The sequence below is a fragment of the Tachypleus tridentatus genome, chromosome 11 (assembly GCF_004210375.1).
Source record: "Tachypleus tridentatus isolate NWPU-2018 chromosome 11, ASM421037v1, whole genome shotgun sequence".
Lineage (NCBI taxonomy): Eukaryota > Metazoa > Arthropoda > Merostomata > Xiphosura > Limulidae > Tachypleus > Tachypleus tridentatus.
This window is the reverse complement of record NC_134835.1, coordinates 4,261,597-4,280,946: the sequence shown is the minus strand read 5'-3', so window position 1 is coordinate 4,280,946 and position 19,350 is coordinate 4,261,597. Positions and strand designations below refer to the sequence as shown.

Here is a 19,350-nt window from a genome sequence, read left to right as displayed (position 1 = left end):
TTTGTTGGGTCCGCTGATACGTTTCAAGAAAAAGATTATTTTACTTGCTCGTTTGGCGGTTTTCTGAAAGTGTGGGGTCCAGGAAAGTTGTGAGTTAGGGTAAGACCTAGAAAAGTTATAGATTTTGTAAAAAGAATGTCAGTATTATTGAGGTTGAGTTTAATGTTTTTGAATTTTTTTCCCATACTTAACGTTTCTATGGAAGGCTATAGCTTGCGATTTTGAGGGGTTTAAGATAACATGCCATTTGTTACACCATTGGGATACTGTATACAGGGTTGCTTGAACTCGTGAGGCTGCAGTATGGGGATTGCATGAGGTGCTCGAAATAGCGATATCGTCTGCATATTGTGAGATGAGGGTTGAGTTTAGTGAGGGAAAAGGTATGTCATTAACGTATATATTGTATAAAAGTGGACTGAGTACAGAACCTTGGGGAACGCCTGCGTTAAAACTGAATGGGTGTGATGTCGAGTTGTTTATGAAGTAAACCATAAGACAATGTCGTTGGCATATTGTGGATGACTTGGTCGGCTGCGGTAGGTCGTAAACAAAGAGTAAGTATAGTAGGGGGCTAAGAACTGATCCCTGTGGGACACCTGTGAATGACTGAGAAAGATTTGAGTTTGTCCTAACTCTAGCTATTCGGTTTTCAAGGAAATTTGAAATCCGTCTAAGGAAAGTGGGGGTATTTTGAACTTTAACAGTTTGTATCTTAGGCCATTGTGCCAAACTGTATCGAAAGCTTTTTGGACATCTAAGAATATCCCGACTGTGGCCTGAAGTTTATTGAACCCTGTAAATTTTGTTTGCCCAAGCTATATAAGGTGATCTGCAGTTTGTCTATTTTTGCGGTCTCCATTCTGAATATTGGATAAAATGTTTTCGCTTTCTAGTTTTCAGAGCAATCTGGAAGTGATGATTTTTTCCATTCTTTTACAATACAACTTAATAAACTAATTGGTCTAAAGTCACTAGGGTGGTGCGAAAGAAATCCTTTCTTAGGGATTAGAGTAATAATGGCAGATTTCCATGCATTAGGTAGATAACCTGAGTAAAAGGAGAGGTTAAACAGATTATTAAGATGTGAGAGGAGTTCGTTAGAAGCATTTTTTAGAATGATATTTGGTATGCAGTCTTCCCCAGGTGTTTTATTTTTAAGTTTTCTAATGTATAGCTTGATCTCCGGTGTAGCTATCGGGGATGCTATGTTGTTGGATGTGTGGATGTGAGTAAGGTCGACTGGAAATTTGACTGAAAAAAGTTCTTTATTGTCTGTGATGGTAGTTTACTTTAGTCTCGTGATGCCTGTTGAAGTTTGTGTAGTGGCGTGCATAAGGTGTGCTGGAAGTATTTGCCAAATAGGTCAGTTTTTTCCTTATCATTATTGGCGGTAGTATTGTCGTATGAGATTGCTCCGGTATCAGTATTTTCGCGACATACCGTAAATTCCGGCATATAAGTCGAAAATTTAACACCAAATTTCCAGTTTAAAAATCCATCCTCGACTTATATGGTGGTGACGTTTTTCATGACATGAATTCTAGTAAATTCAGATTCGAGAAAACCATCGCAAATCAAAATTATATGATATGACATATAGGTATTTATTTATAAAATAGTAAAATACTAGTAATCCTACTCAACATAAGATCGATCAAACACAAAGTCCCATTCCTCACCATTCAAATGGTCATCGTATGGATCCTCTTCTGGAATAATGTCATGCTCCACTGATGATGAGTGGATATCGTCATCCTCTTCCCATAACATATCATCCTCCGTACCGTCCATCGCATTGGTAATTGAGCATTTTTTGAATGAGTTGACAACGATTTTTAGATCAATAGAATCCCAGGAATTTGTTACCCACTGACACACTGTAGGCAAAGATGCAGCATGCATATTTCTGGCGGCAGTGTAAGTTTTTTGACCTGATGTTATCCACTCATTCCACTTGGTGCGCATAGAATTTTTAAATGGTTTATTTAACGATACATGCAGAGAGTGCAGTACAGATGTTAATCCACCTGGAATCATCGCCATATCTGTTTTTTTTTATTTTAATGCTTTTTTCGTAGTATTCGTTAAATGTGACTTAAACATGTCCCACACTAACAACGATTTGGGTTTAAGCATGGTGCCTGGCCGATGGGTCCACACTTCGTTAATCCATTTGACACATCCACTATCGTCCATCCATCCTTTTTCTTGTACATGAACCACGACTCCTGGCGGAAACTTGTCTTTTGGCATCGTTTTTCTTTTAAATATTATCATAGGCGGCAGTTTCGTTCCATCGGCGACGCAGGCCAATACGACGGTGAAGTGTTGTTTTTCGTGCCCTGTGGTCTTCACCAGAACTGTGAGGTTCGACTTATACGGCAAGTACATGTCAAAATCATGATATTTAGGCCAAACTTATACACCTCGACTTATACGCCACGTCGACTTGTACGCCGTTATTTACGGTATATTTTTAAAAGTTTCCCAAAAGGAGGTGGGATTAGATTTAAGGTTATCGAGTTTATTACAAAAGTTGCTCCAATTTTTCTTTTGTTGTGTTCTTATGAGGCATTGTAAGTTATTTTTGACTTTGTTAATTTGTGGTTTAAGAAATGGGTTGCGTGTAACGATGAATTCGCAGCGAAGTGTTCTTCTTGCGATTATTAGAGAATGGATTTTGGGGGTGAGTTTCTAGGTGTTAGGTGCGTTTCGTAAAAGTTTGGTTGGAATTATTTGCTGTATGGTTTTTGATATGGAAGCGAAGATTTCTTGATAGTAACGTTCAATGTCATCTTTGGTATTTGCGACTTTTAAGTATTCGGGGAGGAGTGCGTCTAATGTACGGTTAAAGGATAACCAATTAGTCTTAGAAAAGTTGTAAGAATTGTTAGGGGTTTTAGTGGTTGTAGTTCTGGTGAAATTGTTCCAGCTGGCGTTACGTAATTGGAAAGATAAAGGGTTATGATCTCCACCGATATTATCATGTACCTTGAAGTTATGTATTAGGTGTGTGATTGATGGGGTAGCGATCGCTAGCTCAATTATATTTTGTGTTCCATTGTGATGTGTATGTGTCAGTGAGTTGTTATTGATTACATTTAGGTTGTGTGTATGCACAACCTTGGCTAGAATTCTGCCAGAAGTGTTTGTAGTGAATCCGAAGAGTATAACTACATTGTTAAATGTGTTAATAATGGAATATAGAAATGTAGTGTCAGGGGTGACCTGGGGGATATATACATACAGTAGATTCTGGTATTTAAGACCACCCCTTCTGCAGAGCAATAGTGGTCTTAAACAGCAGGTGGTCTGTTATTGCAGCAGCCCATTTTTTGCATGTTTTTTTTATTTGTACATGTTTTGAAGTTAACAAAGAAAACAAAAAGGCTTTTCATTTGTTTCTTATATTTTTTTTCTTAGCAAAAAAACAACAAAACAAAACAAACTAACAGCAATATGTACAAAAACAATTTTACAATACATGTAGACTCTATTAACTTTATTTACAGTTTGAAAAAGTCCTGAATGCACAACTGTTTTTTTCTGGTCTGCTGAGCCAACACGGTCACTGACTTCTGTCCACTCTGAACAATATTCAAAAGTTCTGCGTTGTTCTGGGCCACTGCGCACTTTTGAAGATACTCCAGGCATCTAGAGATCTCCTTGTTGTCTGGAACAAAGTCGTCTGCAGTTTCCTGGTCTTGTTGCTCCTCCTCTGGCTCCTGGTGCTCACCAGCAGCTGCTTCATCGAGCTCCTTCTGCCAGTTGTCTCCAAACTGGACGGTGCTGACTACATCACTGTCGCAGTCGGTGAAATCCTCCCAGGATGTACCACCCAGGACACGCTCAAAGTCTAGATCTGTGGTGTGTCCTCTGTGGCTGGAGCAAAAGCTACAAAACCACACTTCCAAAAACAGTTGATCACTGTCTCAGCGGTAACACAATCCCATGCTTGTTTACACCAGTACACCATGTCCAGAATGTTCACAGATTGCGCGATGTCTGTTGCAAGGTATGTTTCATTCATTTGGAACAGCACATGCCTCACAAGCCACTTCCTGTAATGCACCTTGAAAGCATGGATGATTCCTGCGTTGCATGGCTGTAGCTTTGATGTCGTGTTCTGAGGCAGGAAATGCAGCTTGACATGTGACAGGGTGAGTGGGGCAGTGGTCCACAAACATAGGATTTTCCTCTTCTGCAGCTTCATTTTATTGTTGATAGTTGTGAGCCAATCCCTGAAGATAGTGCTGGTCATCCACGCCTTCTTATTGTGTTTATATATTACGGGAAGCGATGATGTTGACAGCCTGCCAAAACAGCGGGGCTTAGCAGATTTCCCTATCACTAATGGGGTCAGTTTCTCACCGGAGGCACTGCACGCGAGTAAAATGGTGAGCCGCTCCTTGGAATTTTGGCCCCCACTTCTAGTGTCCCTCTTCTTGACAAGTGAATGGGTGGGTAGGGCTCTATAGAACAGCCCCGTCTCATCTGCATTGAAGATATCCTTCAACTCGTAGCCCTCGGTAATAGGTGCCAGGCGCTTGTTCCAGTCATCGACTGCTGCAGGATTCGCGTCTGCTGCTTCTCCATTCAACACTTTCATGGACAGATTGTTGCGTTTTTGGAAAGCCTCTAGCCAGCCTGTAATATAGAAAACAAAACACGCGTTAAAATTTGCGAAAGTAACTTAAACTTATTCAAGTCAAGTAAAACAAAAGTGAATGCATATTTAAACATTTTGGGTTATCAAGCTGGAAATTTATAGGCCTAAATAATTACCATTGGAGGCAGTCAAGTCATCCAGATTCATTTCTGTGGCTTTCATGAGTGCATATTCCTTCAAGGCTACGCCAGTAACAGGGTGGTTTTTTGGCACGTGCGGCACAAAACCAGTCCCACACTCTTTCGTTCAGCTCCGTGTAGACTGTTTTCCGTGCTTTCTGATATTTTTGGCCAGTGTTAGCACCATTTTGCCACAGTGACATTATTTTTTCTTTGTCACTTACTATGCTCTGTATTTGTGTCTTTCCAACGTTCATGGATTCTGCAATTTTTCTGCAGCTTTTGCCGCCTTCAAACAACTTTACAACTTTCACACGATCTTCTAGTGAAAGCACTTTGCATTTTCGACAATCAGACATGACTTCAGAATGAAGATAAAGACGCTTTGAATATGTGTACAGCAAAAGAATCAAATTGAAACTGATTTTTAATAAATATATGCCTCCTATTTATACCTTAACCGAACTGATCATTTTTGGTATGATTTGGTCTACTAATCTACTAATTGGATGCGACATGTTTGTTCAGCAATTATCAATGAAAAGCTGGCGTGTGGTGTGGTTTTGTTTGTTTAGCAATATTTTACATGAGTACCGTTTTTATTCGTTTATAAGACGATTCGCTTATAAGACGGGTCCCAACTTCACCTGAGAGATTGTCGATATTCTGTTTAGACTCGTTTATAAGACGAAGGAAGGAAAGCACGTAACGAGAGAAAGGTGAAAAAAAATGGAAATTAATAGAAACCTAATTATGGGTTTGGTATACGATATTTCGATTTCAGATTAGAAGGAGAAAAATAGAAGAGATAGAAAAGTGAAAATAAATGAATAAATCCAAACTCGGTGTTCAAGCGTTTAATGGAATTTCATCAACTATTTTATTTACTGTATGATAAATATTCATATTTAAAACACATAACAAAGAACAATCTAACGCACAAAACTTATCACAACATATTTCAGTATCAAAGTACGTTTATGCTAACTTTTAAACCACATTTCTTCAAAGTATTAAGAGTTTACGCAAACTGCACTTTAATAGAACACAGCAAATCAGTATGCAAGTTATGAAATTCAAAAGCATTCAAATTATTCGTTGTCGCTATCTCCAAACAGTTCATAAAACTGCTCCTCGGACAATCCGTCATCGTAGAGGTCACATTCCTCAGTGTTCTCCACAATCACAGATCTAATAATAACAAGATAGCACACTTCCCTATTTTCACTGTCTGAAATATCTGCACAGTTCTGAGTGAACTAAATTTATTTTCTATGTCTGTAGACCTCTCCTATAAGACGCCCCCCCCCCAATTTGAGCCCGAAATCTCGAGGAAAAATCCCCGTCTTATAAGCGAGTAAACACGGTACATTGGACAAAACTGTCAATTATTAGACGTGAGGTATTATTAAATGACCGTTAAGTCCAGCATTTAAGCGACCAAACGACCGGTTTTTGATCACACACGGGCGGTCTCTGGTCACGTCAAGCGGGTGGTCGGTCACTACGGGGAAAATAACATTGAAAGCCGTCCGTTGGCAGAAATATGGTCGGAAACACCGGGTGGTCGGCGACAGCGGGGGTCGTCCAAACCAGGATCTACTGTAATTCTAACTCTAGCCGTACGGTTTTCGAGAAAATTAGAAATCCATCTAAGGAAAGTGGGGGATACCTTGAACTTTAAGGGTTTGTATCTTAAGCCATTGTGCCAGACAGTATCAAAAGCTTTTTGCACGTATAAGAAAACTGCGACTGTGGCTTGGAGTTTGTTGAACCCTGTAAAGCTTGTTTCTACAAGCCTTACAAGGTGATCTGAAGTTTGTCTATTTTTCCGGCCAGCATTCTGAATATTTGATAAGAGGTTTTCATTTTCTAATTTCCAAAGCAATCTGGAAGTAATGATTTTTTCCATAAGTTTGCCAATACAATTTAGTAAACTAATTGGCCTAAAATCATTAGGGTGGTGTGAAAGGGATCATTTCTTGGGTATTAGAGTGATAATGGCAGATTTCCATGCATTAGGCACATAGCCTGAGAAAAAAGGAGAGGTTAAACAAATTAGTAAGGTGTGAAAGGAATTCATTAGAGGCATTTTTTAGAATGACAATAGGAATGGGGTCTTTCCCGGGTGCTTTATTTTTGAGTTCTCTAATGTGTAGCTTGATCTCCAGTGTAGATATTGGGGTTGTTATGCTTTTGGTCGTGTGGGTATAAGTAAGGTCTACTGGAAACTTAACGGAAAAAAGTTCGTTATTGTCTGTGACAGTAGAGTTTACTTTCATCTCATGATGCTTGTTGAAGTTTGTGTGTTGTGGAGTGCAGAAGGTGCGCTGGAAATATTTGGCGAACAGGTCAGTTTTTTCCCTGTCACTATTAGCGGTAGAATTATCGTATGTGATTGTTCCGGTGTCAGAGTTTTCGCGGCAAATATGTTTAAAGGTTTACAAAAAGGTGGCGGGATTAGGTTTAAGGTGATCAAGATTTTTAGAAAAGTTATTCCAGTTTTCTTTTTGTTTTGTTCTAATAAGACGTTGTAAGTTATTTCTTTTGTTAATTTGAGGCTTAACTAATGGGTTGTGCGTAATGATATATTCGCGGTGGAGTTTTCGTCTTGCAATAATTAGGGAATGAATTTCGGGGGTGATTTTCCAGGAGTTAGGTGTGTATTGTGACGGTTTGGTAGGAACTATATGTTGTATGGTTTTTGATATGGATGTGGTAATTTCTTAGTAATAGTGTTCGATGTCGTCTTTGGTATTTGCGAGTTTAAGGTAGTCAGGGAGGAGTGTATATAGGGTTCGGTTAAAATGACGGCTAATCAGTCTTTGAGAAGTTAAAGTTATTAGGGGTATCAGTGGTTGCAGTTCTGGTGGAATTATTCCAATTGGGAGCACTTAATTAAAAAGATAAAGGGTTGTGATCTCCTCCGTTGTTATCTTGTACCCTGAAGTTGTGTATTAGATGTGTGATTGGTGGGGTAGCGATCACTAGATCAATTACACTTTGTGTTCCGTTGTGATGTGTATGTGTCGGTGAGTTGTTATTAATTACATTAAGGTTGTGTGTATGCACGAAATTTGCTAAAATTCTACCAGAAGTATTAGTAGTGTAACCTCGGAGTGTGGGGTGCGACGCGTTAAGGTCGCCAAGTATAATTAAATTGTTAAATGTGCTAATAATGGAGTGCAAAAATGCGATGTCCGGGTTGGACTGGGGATATATATATATATATATATATATAGCTAAGAGGGTTATATCGGGTAGTGGCGATAATTTGATTTTACAAAGTATGTATTCGTGGAAGGTTGGTATGTTGTTATCGATCAAGGTGATGTTCAAGTTCTGTTTGTGAAAAAGTGTGATACCTCTGGTGTTTGCGGTTTGTGGTTTAGAAATAACCTTATAATGGGGGAGTAGAAAGTAATTGTTAGTGTTAAGTAGAGTTTCATTTATAGTAATAATAGAAGCATCTAGGTTAGTAGCCAATTCAAAAAGCTCGTATTTTTTATAATTAAGTCCACCTTGAATATTACTGTGTAAGAAGGTAAAGAAGTTTTTGGTCTTACCTATTCGGAAGATTCGGAGAGTCCTTCAATGATGCGTTGTTCGAGGGTATCGGGTGATAAACCTCGGATCCTCAAATAGTCCTGAGCTGCTTTACATGACGCGATAAGAAACTGGTCGAGGTCAAGATTTTCGTTGCCAGCAGCAATCATTACTTTAACGATGAAAGCTATTACATTTGACGGTTTAATAAATGATAGAGTGGCAGGTTGGGCTTTAGATGGGTCGTGTTCCTTACGTCGTGGCAGTGGTGTTTGCTTTACCGTGTCAGCATAACTACGGGTCTGTTGTTTTCTGCTAGTAGAAGGTTGGTTGACAGAGGTTGTTTGTTGAGGTAAAGATTGAAACTTGGCGGTAGGTAGTGTGACAGATTGCTCGCGCTGAGGCTTGGCAAATTTAGCCCTAATAGCGGTAACAAACTGGAACTTGGGACAGCCACGGAAACATGCCGCATGTTGGCCTCCACAATTGCTACACGTGGTGTCACTTCTTTCTTTAGGGCAGTATCTGACAGTATGTTCGCCTGAGCAACGAACACAACGTGGTTTGGCTGTGCAAGCGTTTTTGGTATGACCAAAACGCTGGCAATTAAAGCACTGTAGGAAATTATTGTCGGGAAAGTTAGGCTCCTCAACACGAAAGCGACGGAACCACAGAATAATACCATTTTTCAGGAAGGTGGTGGCTTGAGTGCTGTCAGTGATACTGACTTTAATGAGAGGTGTGACCTGCTGTGTCCTTGCAGATTTTATTTTGGAAAGTCAGAAAATTTGACTTCACGAAGGTTAAGTTCTTCGTCAATTTCTTGGTCCGAGGTATCATGAGGTATACCTCGGATGACTATGGTCTTTCTCGGGGAGTCTGATGGTACCCGTTGCATTAAGGGGATACCACCAAAAGCATCAGTTGGCCATCCTTTAAGGAGAATGGTAGAGTCCTTTGGATATTCTGTTTTAATAAGTATCCCTCCACGGGGAAGCCGATGTACGTTGTTGAATGTGACTGTTGGAAATAGCCGACGAAGTTCGGCAGCTATTTGCGATTGTCGGAACGCGACAGGAATACCTTCTACCATGACTGGAGGTGGCGCTTTGATAGTAACTGAGTTAGAGGAAGCACCTGAGTTAGCCGTGGGACGTGATTCAAGGCATTTGCTGGGTTTAACCGAGCTAGTTGAGGTCGCCGTGATGGTAGACAAGGAATCGTTAGAAGTGTTAGGGTCATCGTCGGTTGAAAGAGCCATGCTTGCGCCGGCTAGTAGTTGTAGGCGCTTGGCGTTGGTAATGGTCGGCCTGGGTATCTTTTTCATGGCCGTTCGTTTTACCCGTGAGATCTCTAGAGTGGGGGTTTGATTAGGTGGTGTACTCGTTATACTCGGTAGGAAAAATAACACCGACAGTAAAGTTTGAATTGAGAGTCGAGTAGGGTCGAAGAAGTAACTTGTAGCCCTGAAAAGGACTGGAAATTCGGATTGAATAGAACCTTCACAAAATTAACTAACGAGAGATAGGTGACTATTCGATTTCGACCAGAGTATTTTTTTTTTCATTTTAGGCTTGGCAGTAGTTTTGGTTTTAAAGACCTCAAGGGTGACCCTTAAGGCAAACTCGGGTGACTCGGAAACTTGTTTCTCTTCAGCCCCACACGTGGGTAATGTTGGACGCGTCGTGTAGAAAGGGAGATCGACTTGACTGTAGTGGACAGTATGTAACTATGATATAGGGTAATTGAGGTCAGAGGAGCGGGAGAGCTGGACTGGTAGACTTTGGGTTTACGATTAACACATTTTTGAAGGAAGTTAATGTCGATATCTTTGGTTGGTGAGCAATATATAGCTAGAGTCGGAATGGTTAGCCGGTTGTTAAACTGTATATTACATAAAATGGTCTCATTAATGTCAGATTTAAAGGAATCTTCTATCGAGATTAAATGCGATATTTTCGTATTAAAGTAAGCTATTATACCTCTGTTGTTTTCTGAGTGAGGTATGCTTTGTGTGATGAATCCGGGGTTTGTGGTGTTTTGTTTCTCTGTGCAAAGTGTTTCTGAAACGATGATTTTGTTGGCGTTTATGTTGTATATTTCTATCCTTTTGTCTTTGAGATTTCCTTGGCAGTTGATGTGTAAGATTTTAATGTGTTGTATCTTTGTGTTGTTTTATTTCCTTTGCATCAATTTTGAGTGAAAGATGGTGTGGTTTGAGGTGAGGAAGGTTAAAATAATAACTTGCAAGGCTGCAAACAGCCTTGAGTGACTCGTGCCTCGATTCGAATGAGGGGAGATCACTCAATTCTATCAGCATTGCTTGCAAGTTTGTGGTGAATTCTGTGGGGTTGAATGCTTGTGTTGTTTTCGGGCGTGTGACGTCTGCGAATGTACGTGTTGGTTGAGGTTGAGCGTGTTTGATTTGCGAGTTAGTTGGAGTTGGTAGTAAAGGTTGTTTGGTGTTGTTTTGGTAGCCGTGGGTTTGATTATTGTTGTTCGTGGTTTTGAAAAGGAATCTGTTGCGTATTTGGGGCAGCCTTTGTAACTGGCTGCGTGGGGGCCCTGACAGTTAGCGCATCTAACTTGGTTACGCTCGTTAGGACACTGAGCGACCTCGTGAGATCCGCCACATCTAACACATCTGTCCTTGGCCATACAATTAGTTTTTGTGTGTCTGAACCGTTGACATTTGTAGCATTGGATAATTGGTTTCTGGTGTGTTTTTTCCGGTTCGGTCGTGCGTCTTTTGTAAAATAAAAAGCAACCGTTTTTTAATAATTTGTCCTGATCGTGTTTTTTGTTGACGGTTACCTTGATCAGTGGCGTTTTTTGTTTCGTTCTGAATGAGATAATTCTGTTTGATACGATGTCGAAGCCTTGAGTTATTAGTTCGTCAATGATTTCATGATCTTCGATGTCGAAATCGACACCTCTGATTATGACTTAGTTTTGGTGTGTTGTTTTTTGGTGTACTAATGGTGGCTTGGACCCCAAAGGCATCCTTGGGCCAGTGGGCCAAAATATGCGCAAACTCTTGCGGTTCGGAACATTTAAGCATGATTCTTCCATTAGGAAGACGTTTGATGTCTTTAAACTGAATGCTTGGGTAATAGGTCCTCAGTTGTTTGACAATCTGTGGAATGCGTGTTGTGTTGTTTACTCCTTCGATGAACAGAGTTGGGATTCTGTAGTTAGGAGAATTGTGTTTTTGTGTGACAGTGATGGTGTTCTTAGACTTAGTGGCGATGGTGGTGTTGTTGGTATTCAAGTTATTTTTGTTAGAGCAAGTGGCTTTGTCGTCATTAACATGGGTTACATTACTAACACTTTGATTTTTAGTACTATTAGTAGCGACGTTAAGGTTGGGGTTAGTAGAATTGTCAGAAACTATACTTACCATGTCCTTTTTCTTCTTCTTCAGCCTCCTCTTATTTGATGTCTCGTTTGATTCATGAAATTCTGGTCTTGGTGATTCTTCAGCTTCTGAGTGTTCACTTTCAGAACTGTCAGTTGAACTACTCAGTGATTCAGAGGCTGGTCCTTCGATTGCATTGTTCACCATCTCCATTATCTCCTTTTTCGAAAGGGCTTTTCCGTTGGATCGTGTTTCTATCTTCCTTCGCTTCATCTTGTTTTACTAGTCCTGATAAGGACTAAGGGCTAACCTTTTTGAGTAAAACTGTGCACTTCAATGAATACTTAGTCTTCAATGTACTTGTCTCGCAGCTCTTGACTTGCACGTCTGCACTGCTTGACGGCGACCTTGAAAACCTGACGGCGGGCTTGAAACGGACCTACTATTACGCTCAAACTAACGTGGCAAGGGTTTAGTTTAGAGAGAGAGAAATCAGAAGAGTTCTCTCTCCAACTGGGGTGTTCAGGAACGTTGTGGTTCCTCTTCGTCCCCTTTCGTGAATTGTTATTAGGAATAAGTTTTTTTTGTTTTTTATTTTAACTTTTTTTGGGTGGAGGATGTCTGACTAAATGTTGTCTTGGCTGGAGGCAAAGGCAACACCGGAAAGAATGGCCGGAACCCGTCACGAAAGGAAGAAGTCTAGCAAATGTCAACATGAATACAATTCAATTCAAATGGCACGATTCAGTGGCAATAAAGTTGCTTGGGCTGTGATCTAAAAATCCAATGCCTAAGTTTTTGCTGTGGGGGCGAAACGGGAGTGCCCCGAGAAAACCCACTTTCACAGGACAGGCGCCGAAAGTTTTGCCTGTCGTGTGCCCGGTATCTGAAAAAAAGGAATGCATATTATTGACATGGATTTATTTATTTAGATTATTTGTTGTGTAATTTGCGATTCTTGGAATATGTTGTAAGGTGAAATGTATTTTGTTGGTGCACTGAATAATTTGTGTAGTGATGCCGTTAGTTTGTTTCTATTTTTTGCTTTTAGATAATATTTGAGTGATATTTCCGTTATTCTATCTCTTAGTGTTGGTAAATTGCTAATTTGATGTATATAATTTGTTGGCGTGAATGATGGTAGACTGAATGCAGATTTTAATATTCTGTTCTGTTGAACTTTGATTTTCTGGAGTGTGTTGTTTGACATAATGTATGTTACTTGACATCTGTACTCTATTAGTAGACGGATACTATTACGCTCTCTCTCTCTCTATATATATATATATATATATATATAGGTTGTTTAGGTTAAAAATTAATATTTCCTGAGAAACATTAATCCCCTGGGGTGCTCGAAGACTAACTAGTCCTCCTTTAACCCCGCACCAGATAGGAATTTATAAGATAATAGCGTTTGTGGATAACACTGATAGACAGATTAATGGATTGATTTAACAGATGCAAATGCTTGTCTGGTGAGCGTGGCAGGCAACAAGGCGAAGGCAAAGCAAATCCCACCCAAGAAGAGAGACGGGAAAATACGACGAGAAGCAGGTCTGATAAATACAAACAACAATCAAACGAGCCATTTCAAAGCCGGGCATGGATCGATGGATCAAAGTGCCCTGGCAGGGATCTAAAGATCCAATGCCTCAAATTTAGGTGTGGGGGAAACGGGAGTACCCCGAGAAAACCCACTTTCACTAAACGGGACTGAAAGAAGCCCTTGAAGTATGCTGGACTTGGGAGGTGGATAGGACCTGAAACGAGACTGAAGATGTTATTAAAAGAGAAACAAGAATTATATTGTTTTAGACAAATTGAGGATAAAATTAAATGTCGATAAATATTTACACCAGGATTTAGGAGTAGCTGCTATGTTTTTAAAGTCAGAAGTGAGTGTGTTACGATGAGTAGATTTCTTAAAGTATTTGGAAGCAAGTTTAGTTACACGTGTGGAAATTGGTAAGATTTTAGTGTGTGTCTGAACATATTCCACAGGTGTATAATGTGGCAGGCGGTGAGCGAGTCGTATAACTCGGTTTTGAATTCTTTGTAATAGAAGTATTTGATTCTTGTTCATGTTACATGTTACCATGGCTCCATACTCCATTAAGGGTCTAATGAATGTTTTGAAAATATGTAGAATAGTTTCAGATCTGCAGCCATGGTTGAAGTGACTAATTTTACAGAGGTATGAGATTCTGGTTAGCATTTTCTTCCTAATGTTTTTGAAATTAGAATTCCAAGTAAGAGTCGTGTTGATAGTTAATCCGAGGAATTTAGCGGTGTTAGAGAAAGAGATAGGGGTGTTATAAAGAGACAGTTCAGTAAGCTTCACACGTTTTAATCTCTTATTGAGCCTATGGTGGAGGATTGTAGCCTGGGTTTTAGAGGGATTGAGCGTGATTTTCCATTTATTGCACCAGCGAGTAATACAATCTAAAGCTTTTTGTATTTTATTAGCCGCTAGAGGGGTGTCACATGAGGTGGACCATAAGGCGATGTCATCTGCATATTGTGATGCATAGGTAGATGACGTAGACGGCTGCGGTAAGTCACTGACTAAGGGGAGTATAGTTGGGGGCTAAGAACTGATCCCTGTGGGACACCTGCGTTGAAGGTAAATGACTGAGAAAGATTAGAATTAATTTTAACTCTGGCCTTACGGTTTTTGAGAAAATTAGAAATCCATCTAAGGAAAGTGGGGGGTACCTTGAACTTTAACAGTTTGTATCTTAAGCCATTGTGCCAGACAGTATCAAAAGCTTTTTGCACGTATAAGAATACCGCGACTGTGGCTTGGAGTTTGTTGAACCCTGTAAAGCTTGTTTCTACAATCGTTACAAGGTGATTTGCAGTTTGTTGAACCCTGTAAAGCTTGTTTCTACAATCGTTACAAGGTGATCTGCGGTTTGTCTATTTTTGCGGCGAGCATTCTGAATATTTGATAAGAGATTTTTCATTTTATAATTTCCAAAGCAATCTGGAAGTTATGATTTTTCCATAAGTTTGCCAATACAAGTTAGTAAACTAATTGGCCTAAAATCATTAGGGTGGTGTGAAAGGGATCATTTCTTGGGTATTAGAGTGATAATGGCAGATTTCCATGCCTTAGGCACATAGCCTGAGAAAAAAGGAGAGGTTAAACAAATTAGTAAGGTGTGAAAGGAATTCATTAGAGGCATTTTTTAGAATGACAATAGGAATGGAGTCTTTCCCGGGTGCTTTTTTTTTTAGTTCTCTAATGTGTAGCTTGATCTCCAGTGTAGATATTGGGGTTGTTATGCTTTTGGTCGTGTAGATATAAGTAAGGTCTACTGGAAACTTAACGGAAAAAAGTTCGTTATTGTCTGTGACAGTAGAGTTTACTTTCATCTCATTATGCTTGTTGAAGTTTGTGTGTTGTGGAGTGCAGAAGGTACGGTGGAAATATTTGGCGAACAGGTCGGTTTTTTCCCTGTGACTATTAGCGGTAGAATTATCGTATGTGATTGTTCCGGTGTCAGAGTTTTCGCGGCAAATATGTTTAATGGTTTACCAAAAGGTGGCGGGATTAGGTTTAAGGAGATCAAGATTTTTAGAAAAGTTATTCCAGTTTTCTTTTTGTTTTGTTCTAATAAGACGTTGTAAGTTATTTATTTTCTTAATTTGAGGCTTAACTAATGGGTTGCGCGTAATGATATATTCGCGGCAGAGTTTTCGTTTTGCCATAATTAGGGAGTGAATTTCGGGGGTGATTTTCCAGGAGTTAGGTGTGTATTGTGACGGTTTGGTAGGAACTATATGTTGTATGGTTTTTGATATAGAAGTGGAAATTTCTTGGTAATAGTGTTCGATGTCGTCTTTGGTATTTGCGAGTTTAAGGTAGTCAGGGAGGAGTGTATTTAGGGTTCGGTTAAATGAGGGCCAATCAGTCTTTGAGAAGTTAAAAAAGTTATTAGGGGTATCAGTGATTGCGGTTCTGGTGGAATTATTCCAATTGGGATTACTTAATTGAAAAAATAAAGGGTTGTGATCTCCTCCGATGTTATCATGTACACTGAAGTGGTGTATTAGATGTGTGATTGGTGGGGTAGCGATCAGTAGATCAATTACACTTTGTGTTCCATTGTGATGTGTATGTTGTGGTCGATCAAGGTGATGTTCAAGTTCTGTTTGTGAAAAAGTGCGATACCTCTGGTGTTGGTGGTTTTTGGTTTAGAAATAACCTTATAATGGGGGAGTAGAAAGTAATTGTTATTGTTGAGTAGAGTTTCATTAAAAGTAAATAGAAGCATCTAGGTTAGTAGCCAATTCAAAAAGCTCGTATTTTTTATAATTAAGTCCACTTTGAATATTAATGTGTAAGAATGTAAAGAAGTTTTTGGTCTTACCTGTTCGGAAAATTCGGAGAGTCCTTCAATGATGCGTTGTTCGAGGGTATCGGGTGATAAACCTCGGATCCTCAAATAGTCCTGAGCTGCTTTACATGACGCGATAAGAAACTGGTCGCGGTCAAGATTTTCGTTGCCAGCAGCAATCATGATTTTAACGATGAAAGCTATTACATGTGACGGTTTAATAAATGATAGAGTGGCAGGTTGGGCTTTAGATGGGTCGTGTTCCTTATGTCGTGGCAGTGATGTTTGCTTTACCGTGTCAGCATAACTACGGGTTTGTTGTTGTCTGCTAGTAAAAGGTTGGTTGACAGAGGTTGTTTGTTGAGGTAAAGATTGAAACTTGGCGGTAGGTACTGGGGCAGGTTGCTCGCGCTGAGGCTTGGCAAATTTAGCCCTAATAGCGGTAACAAACTGGAACTTGGGACAGCCACGGAAACTTGTCGCATGTTGGAGTCCACAATTGCTACATGTGGTGTCACTTCTTTCTTTAGGGCAGTCACTGACAGTATGTTCGCCTGAGCAACGAACACAACGTGGTTTGGCTGTACAAGCGTTTTTGGTATGACCAAAACGCTGGCATTTAAAGCACTGTAGGATATTATAGTCGAAGAAGTTAGGCTCCTCAACACGAAAGCGACAGAACCACAGAATCATACCGTTTTTCAGGAACGTGGTGGCTTGAGTGCTGTCAGTGATACTGACTTTAATGAGAGGTGTCACCTGCTGTGTCCTTGCAGATTTTATTCTGGTAAAGTTAGAAAATTTGACTTCACGAAGGTTAAGTTCTTCGTCAATTTCTTGGTCCGAGGTATTATGAGGTATACCTCGGATGACTATGGTCTTCCTCGGGGAGTCTGATGGTACCCGTTGCGTTAAGGGGATGCCACCAAAAGCATCAGTTGGCCATGCTTTAAGGAGAATGGTATAGTCCTTGGGATATTCTGTTTTAATAAGTATCCCTCCACGGGGAAGCCGACGTACGTTGTTGAATGTGACTGTTGGAAATAGCCGACGAAGTTCGACAGCTATTTGCGGTTGTCAGAACGTGGCAGGAATACCTTCTACGATGACTGGAGGTGGTGCTTCAGTGGTGACTGAGCTAGAAGAAGAAGCACCTGGGTTAGCCGTGGGACGTGGTTCAGGGCATTTCCTGGGTCTAACCGAGCTCTTTGAGGATGCCGTGATAGTAGAGAGAGAATCGCTAGAGGTATTATGGTCATCATCTGTAGACATGGCCGTGCTTGCGGCAGCAAGTAGCTTAAGGCACTGGTAAGGGACGGACCCTGCAAATCGTAAACCAAAACGCTATTGGCTACTCTTCAATCCTGCAGCACGGAATTTAAACGAAGAGAAAAACTTCCTGCCAATGACGAACTACCATGCCTATCCCCTCCATAACCACGTGTTACAAATTTTCCTGCTATCCAAGGCATGGTTAGGGTAAATTATTCGGCGCCCTGACCGTGAAAGTGGGTTTTCTCGGGGCACTCCCGTTTCACCCCACAGCAAAATTTTTGGGTATGCCTATACCCAGGCCCTGAAAAGAGGTACGTCTTCCTATCCCGAACTTCTCCTTTATCTTTCTACACTCCTCCACTTTATGTACCGTCCCTCCCTTTCCCTCCGACTCTCCTCCGACTCCAACTAATCTCAAAACATGCTCTAGTCTCCAATCATACTCCTCCGACTTCGACCACATCCAACTAATCTCAAAACATGCTCTAGAAACTACCCAATGATCCTGTTTGCTCATCGAGAGGTTTTGAACTCTCAATCATGCACGGGACTGAAGAGAAACAAAAGTTTCTGAGCGCCCCTGGTTTGCCTTATAGGTCTCCCTACGGTCTTTAAAACAAAATTACTGTCAAGTCTAAATAAATAAATAAATATTCTTAAGTTACTTGGGAGTCCAGCCTTGACACCGAGCTCGTCAGACGCGTTTTTTCTTCTCTTGCTACATCAGAATGACGTTCTCATTGCCTGGTCCTACTGTGCCCATCTCGCCAACGGTCCCGCCGGTAATCCTCGACGGCCTACAACCTTGCCTCTCCAAATCGCCACGTTCATCACGCAGACTAAGCCTGGCGCCTCCCTAGACCTTTCCAGAACGCGTATTCTTCGCCGAGGGGGAATTCTACTCCAACCGTCAACGCCTGCTGATCTATCCTATTTCTGTAAACCTTGGAATTCACAATATAATATTAAATGTTCACCTACCAAGAGTCCTACTAACCTTTTCTCTGTCTTCCTGAAAGGAATTCACCATTCCATCCAACTAACTTAAATTAAATAAGCCCTTGAGAGCTGAACACAATCCCGGATCTACGCCGTGCACCGAATATTCTCGAAAACCACCAAGAAAGCTACCGACTACATGAAATTTGTTACGACCACGAAACAGTATGCCGATACCATCCTGCGTAATGGATGCTATTACCACATATTCCATTTTAGTGCTGAACATCCCCATCGTCGCGCAATTAATCCTAGACTACCCAAGAAACCAGAACCTGTTTTGACGCCCAAAGTTTCGCCTAAACTACGCATCCACCTTCCACAGCCTATTGTCAGTTCATTTCCTGTACTACCGCCTTCCTATTCAACCCAAATCTCCACCAATAAGATCCATAACTGCATTCAGACAAACGATAAAATCTCCGCTGTCCAAGAAACAGACCAGTATCTCAACAAGCTCACCAAAACGTTATCTTGTCAACTGCGTCTGAAAACCCTGTCCCAGATAAAATCTTCTCAAGTTACCTATGAGGACAAATCAACCACAACAGACAAGCTCTCACAAGCTTCTAAAGCCAAAGTGACCAGAAGACACATTTTCCCAAACAATAGAAGAATACTCTAATATCCTACCTATACAAGTTCAATCATCTCATTCGCCGCAACCATGTTCAGCGCAGTCCGATGTAAGTGACCAAGAAATTGACCAAAACTTCAGATCATGATTAGAAGAAATACGTCAGTCCCCTTTAGCAAAAAATGGTTCTTTTGAAACTCGCTGATAGATTAGAGAGCCAAAATTACTCAGCAAAGCTTAGAAAGTTGTATGCCAAACTCCGACAAGAGCAGCCTCTCTCCAACGACGAGTGGCCTTGTTTCACCCTCCATAATCATTTGATGCAAACTTCACTGCTACCTAAGGAACGGTTAGGGTAGATTATTCGGCGCCCTGACCGTGAAAGTGGGTTTTCTCGGGGCACTCCCATTTCCCCCCACAGCAAAATTATTGGGTATATCTATACCCAGTCCCTGAAA

At 40.6% G+C, this 19,350-nt stretch overlaps 2 protein-coding genes across 3 annotated transcripts in view; one reads left to right on the top strand and one right to left on the bottom strand.

Moving 5' to 3' along the window:
• LOC143231620 (uncharacterized) overlaps positions 1-19,350 on the top strand; it is a 173,737-nt gene that overhangs the window by 53,070 nt on the left and 101,317 nt on the right. The window lies entirely within an intron of this gene.
• Positions 8,179-17,693, bottom strand: LOC143231619 (uncharacterized). The gene is made up of 2 exons (XM_076466143.1): positions 16,075-17,693; positions 8,179-12,581 (listed from the first exon to the last, which is right to left on the bottom strand). The coding sequence occupies exons 1-2, from the start codon at positions 16,732-16,734 to the stop codon at positions 12,537-12,539; spliced, it is 705 nt and encodes a 234-aa protein (XP_076322258.1). The 5' UTR covers positions 16,735-17,693; the 3' UTR covers positions 8,179-12,536.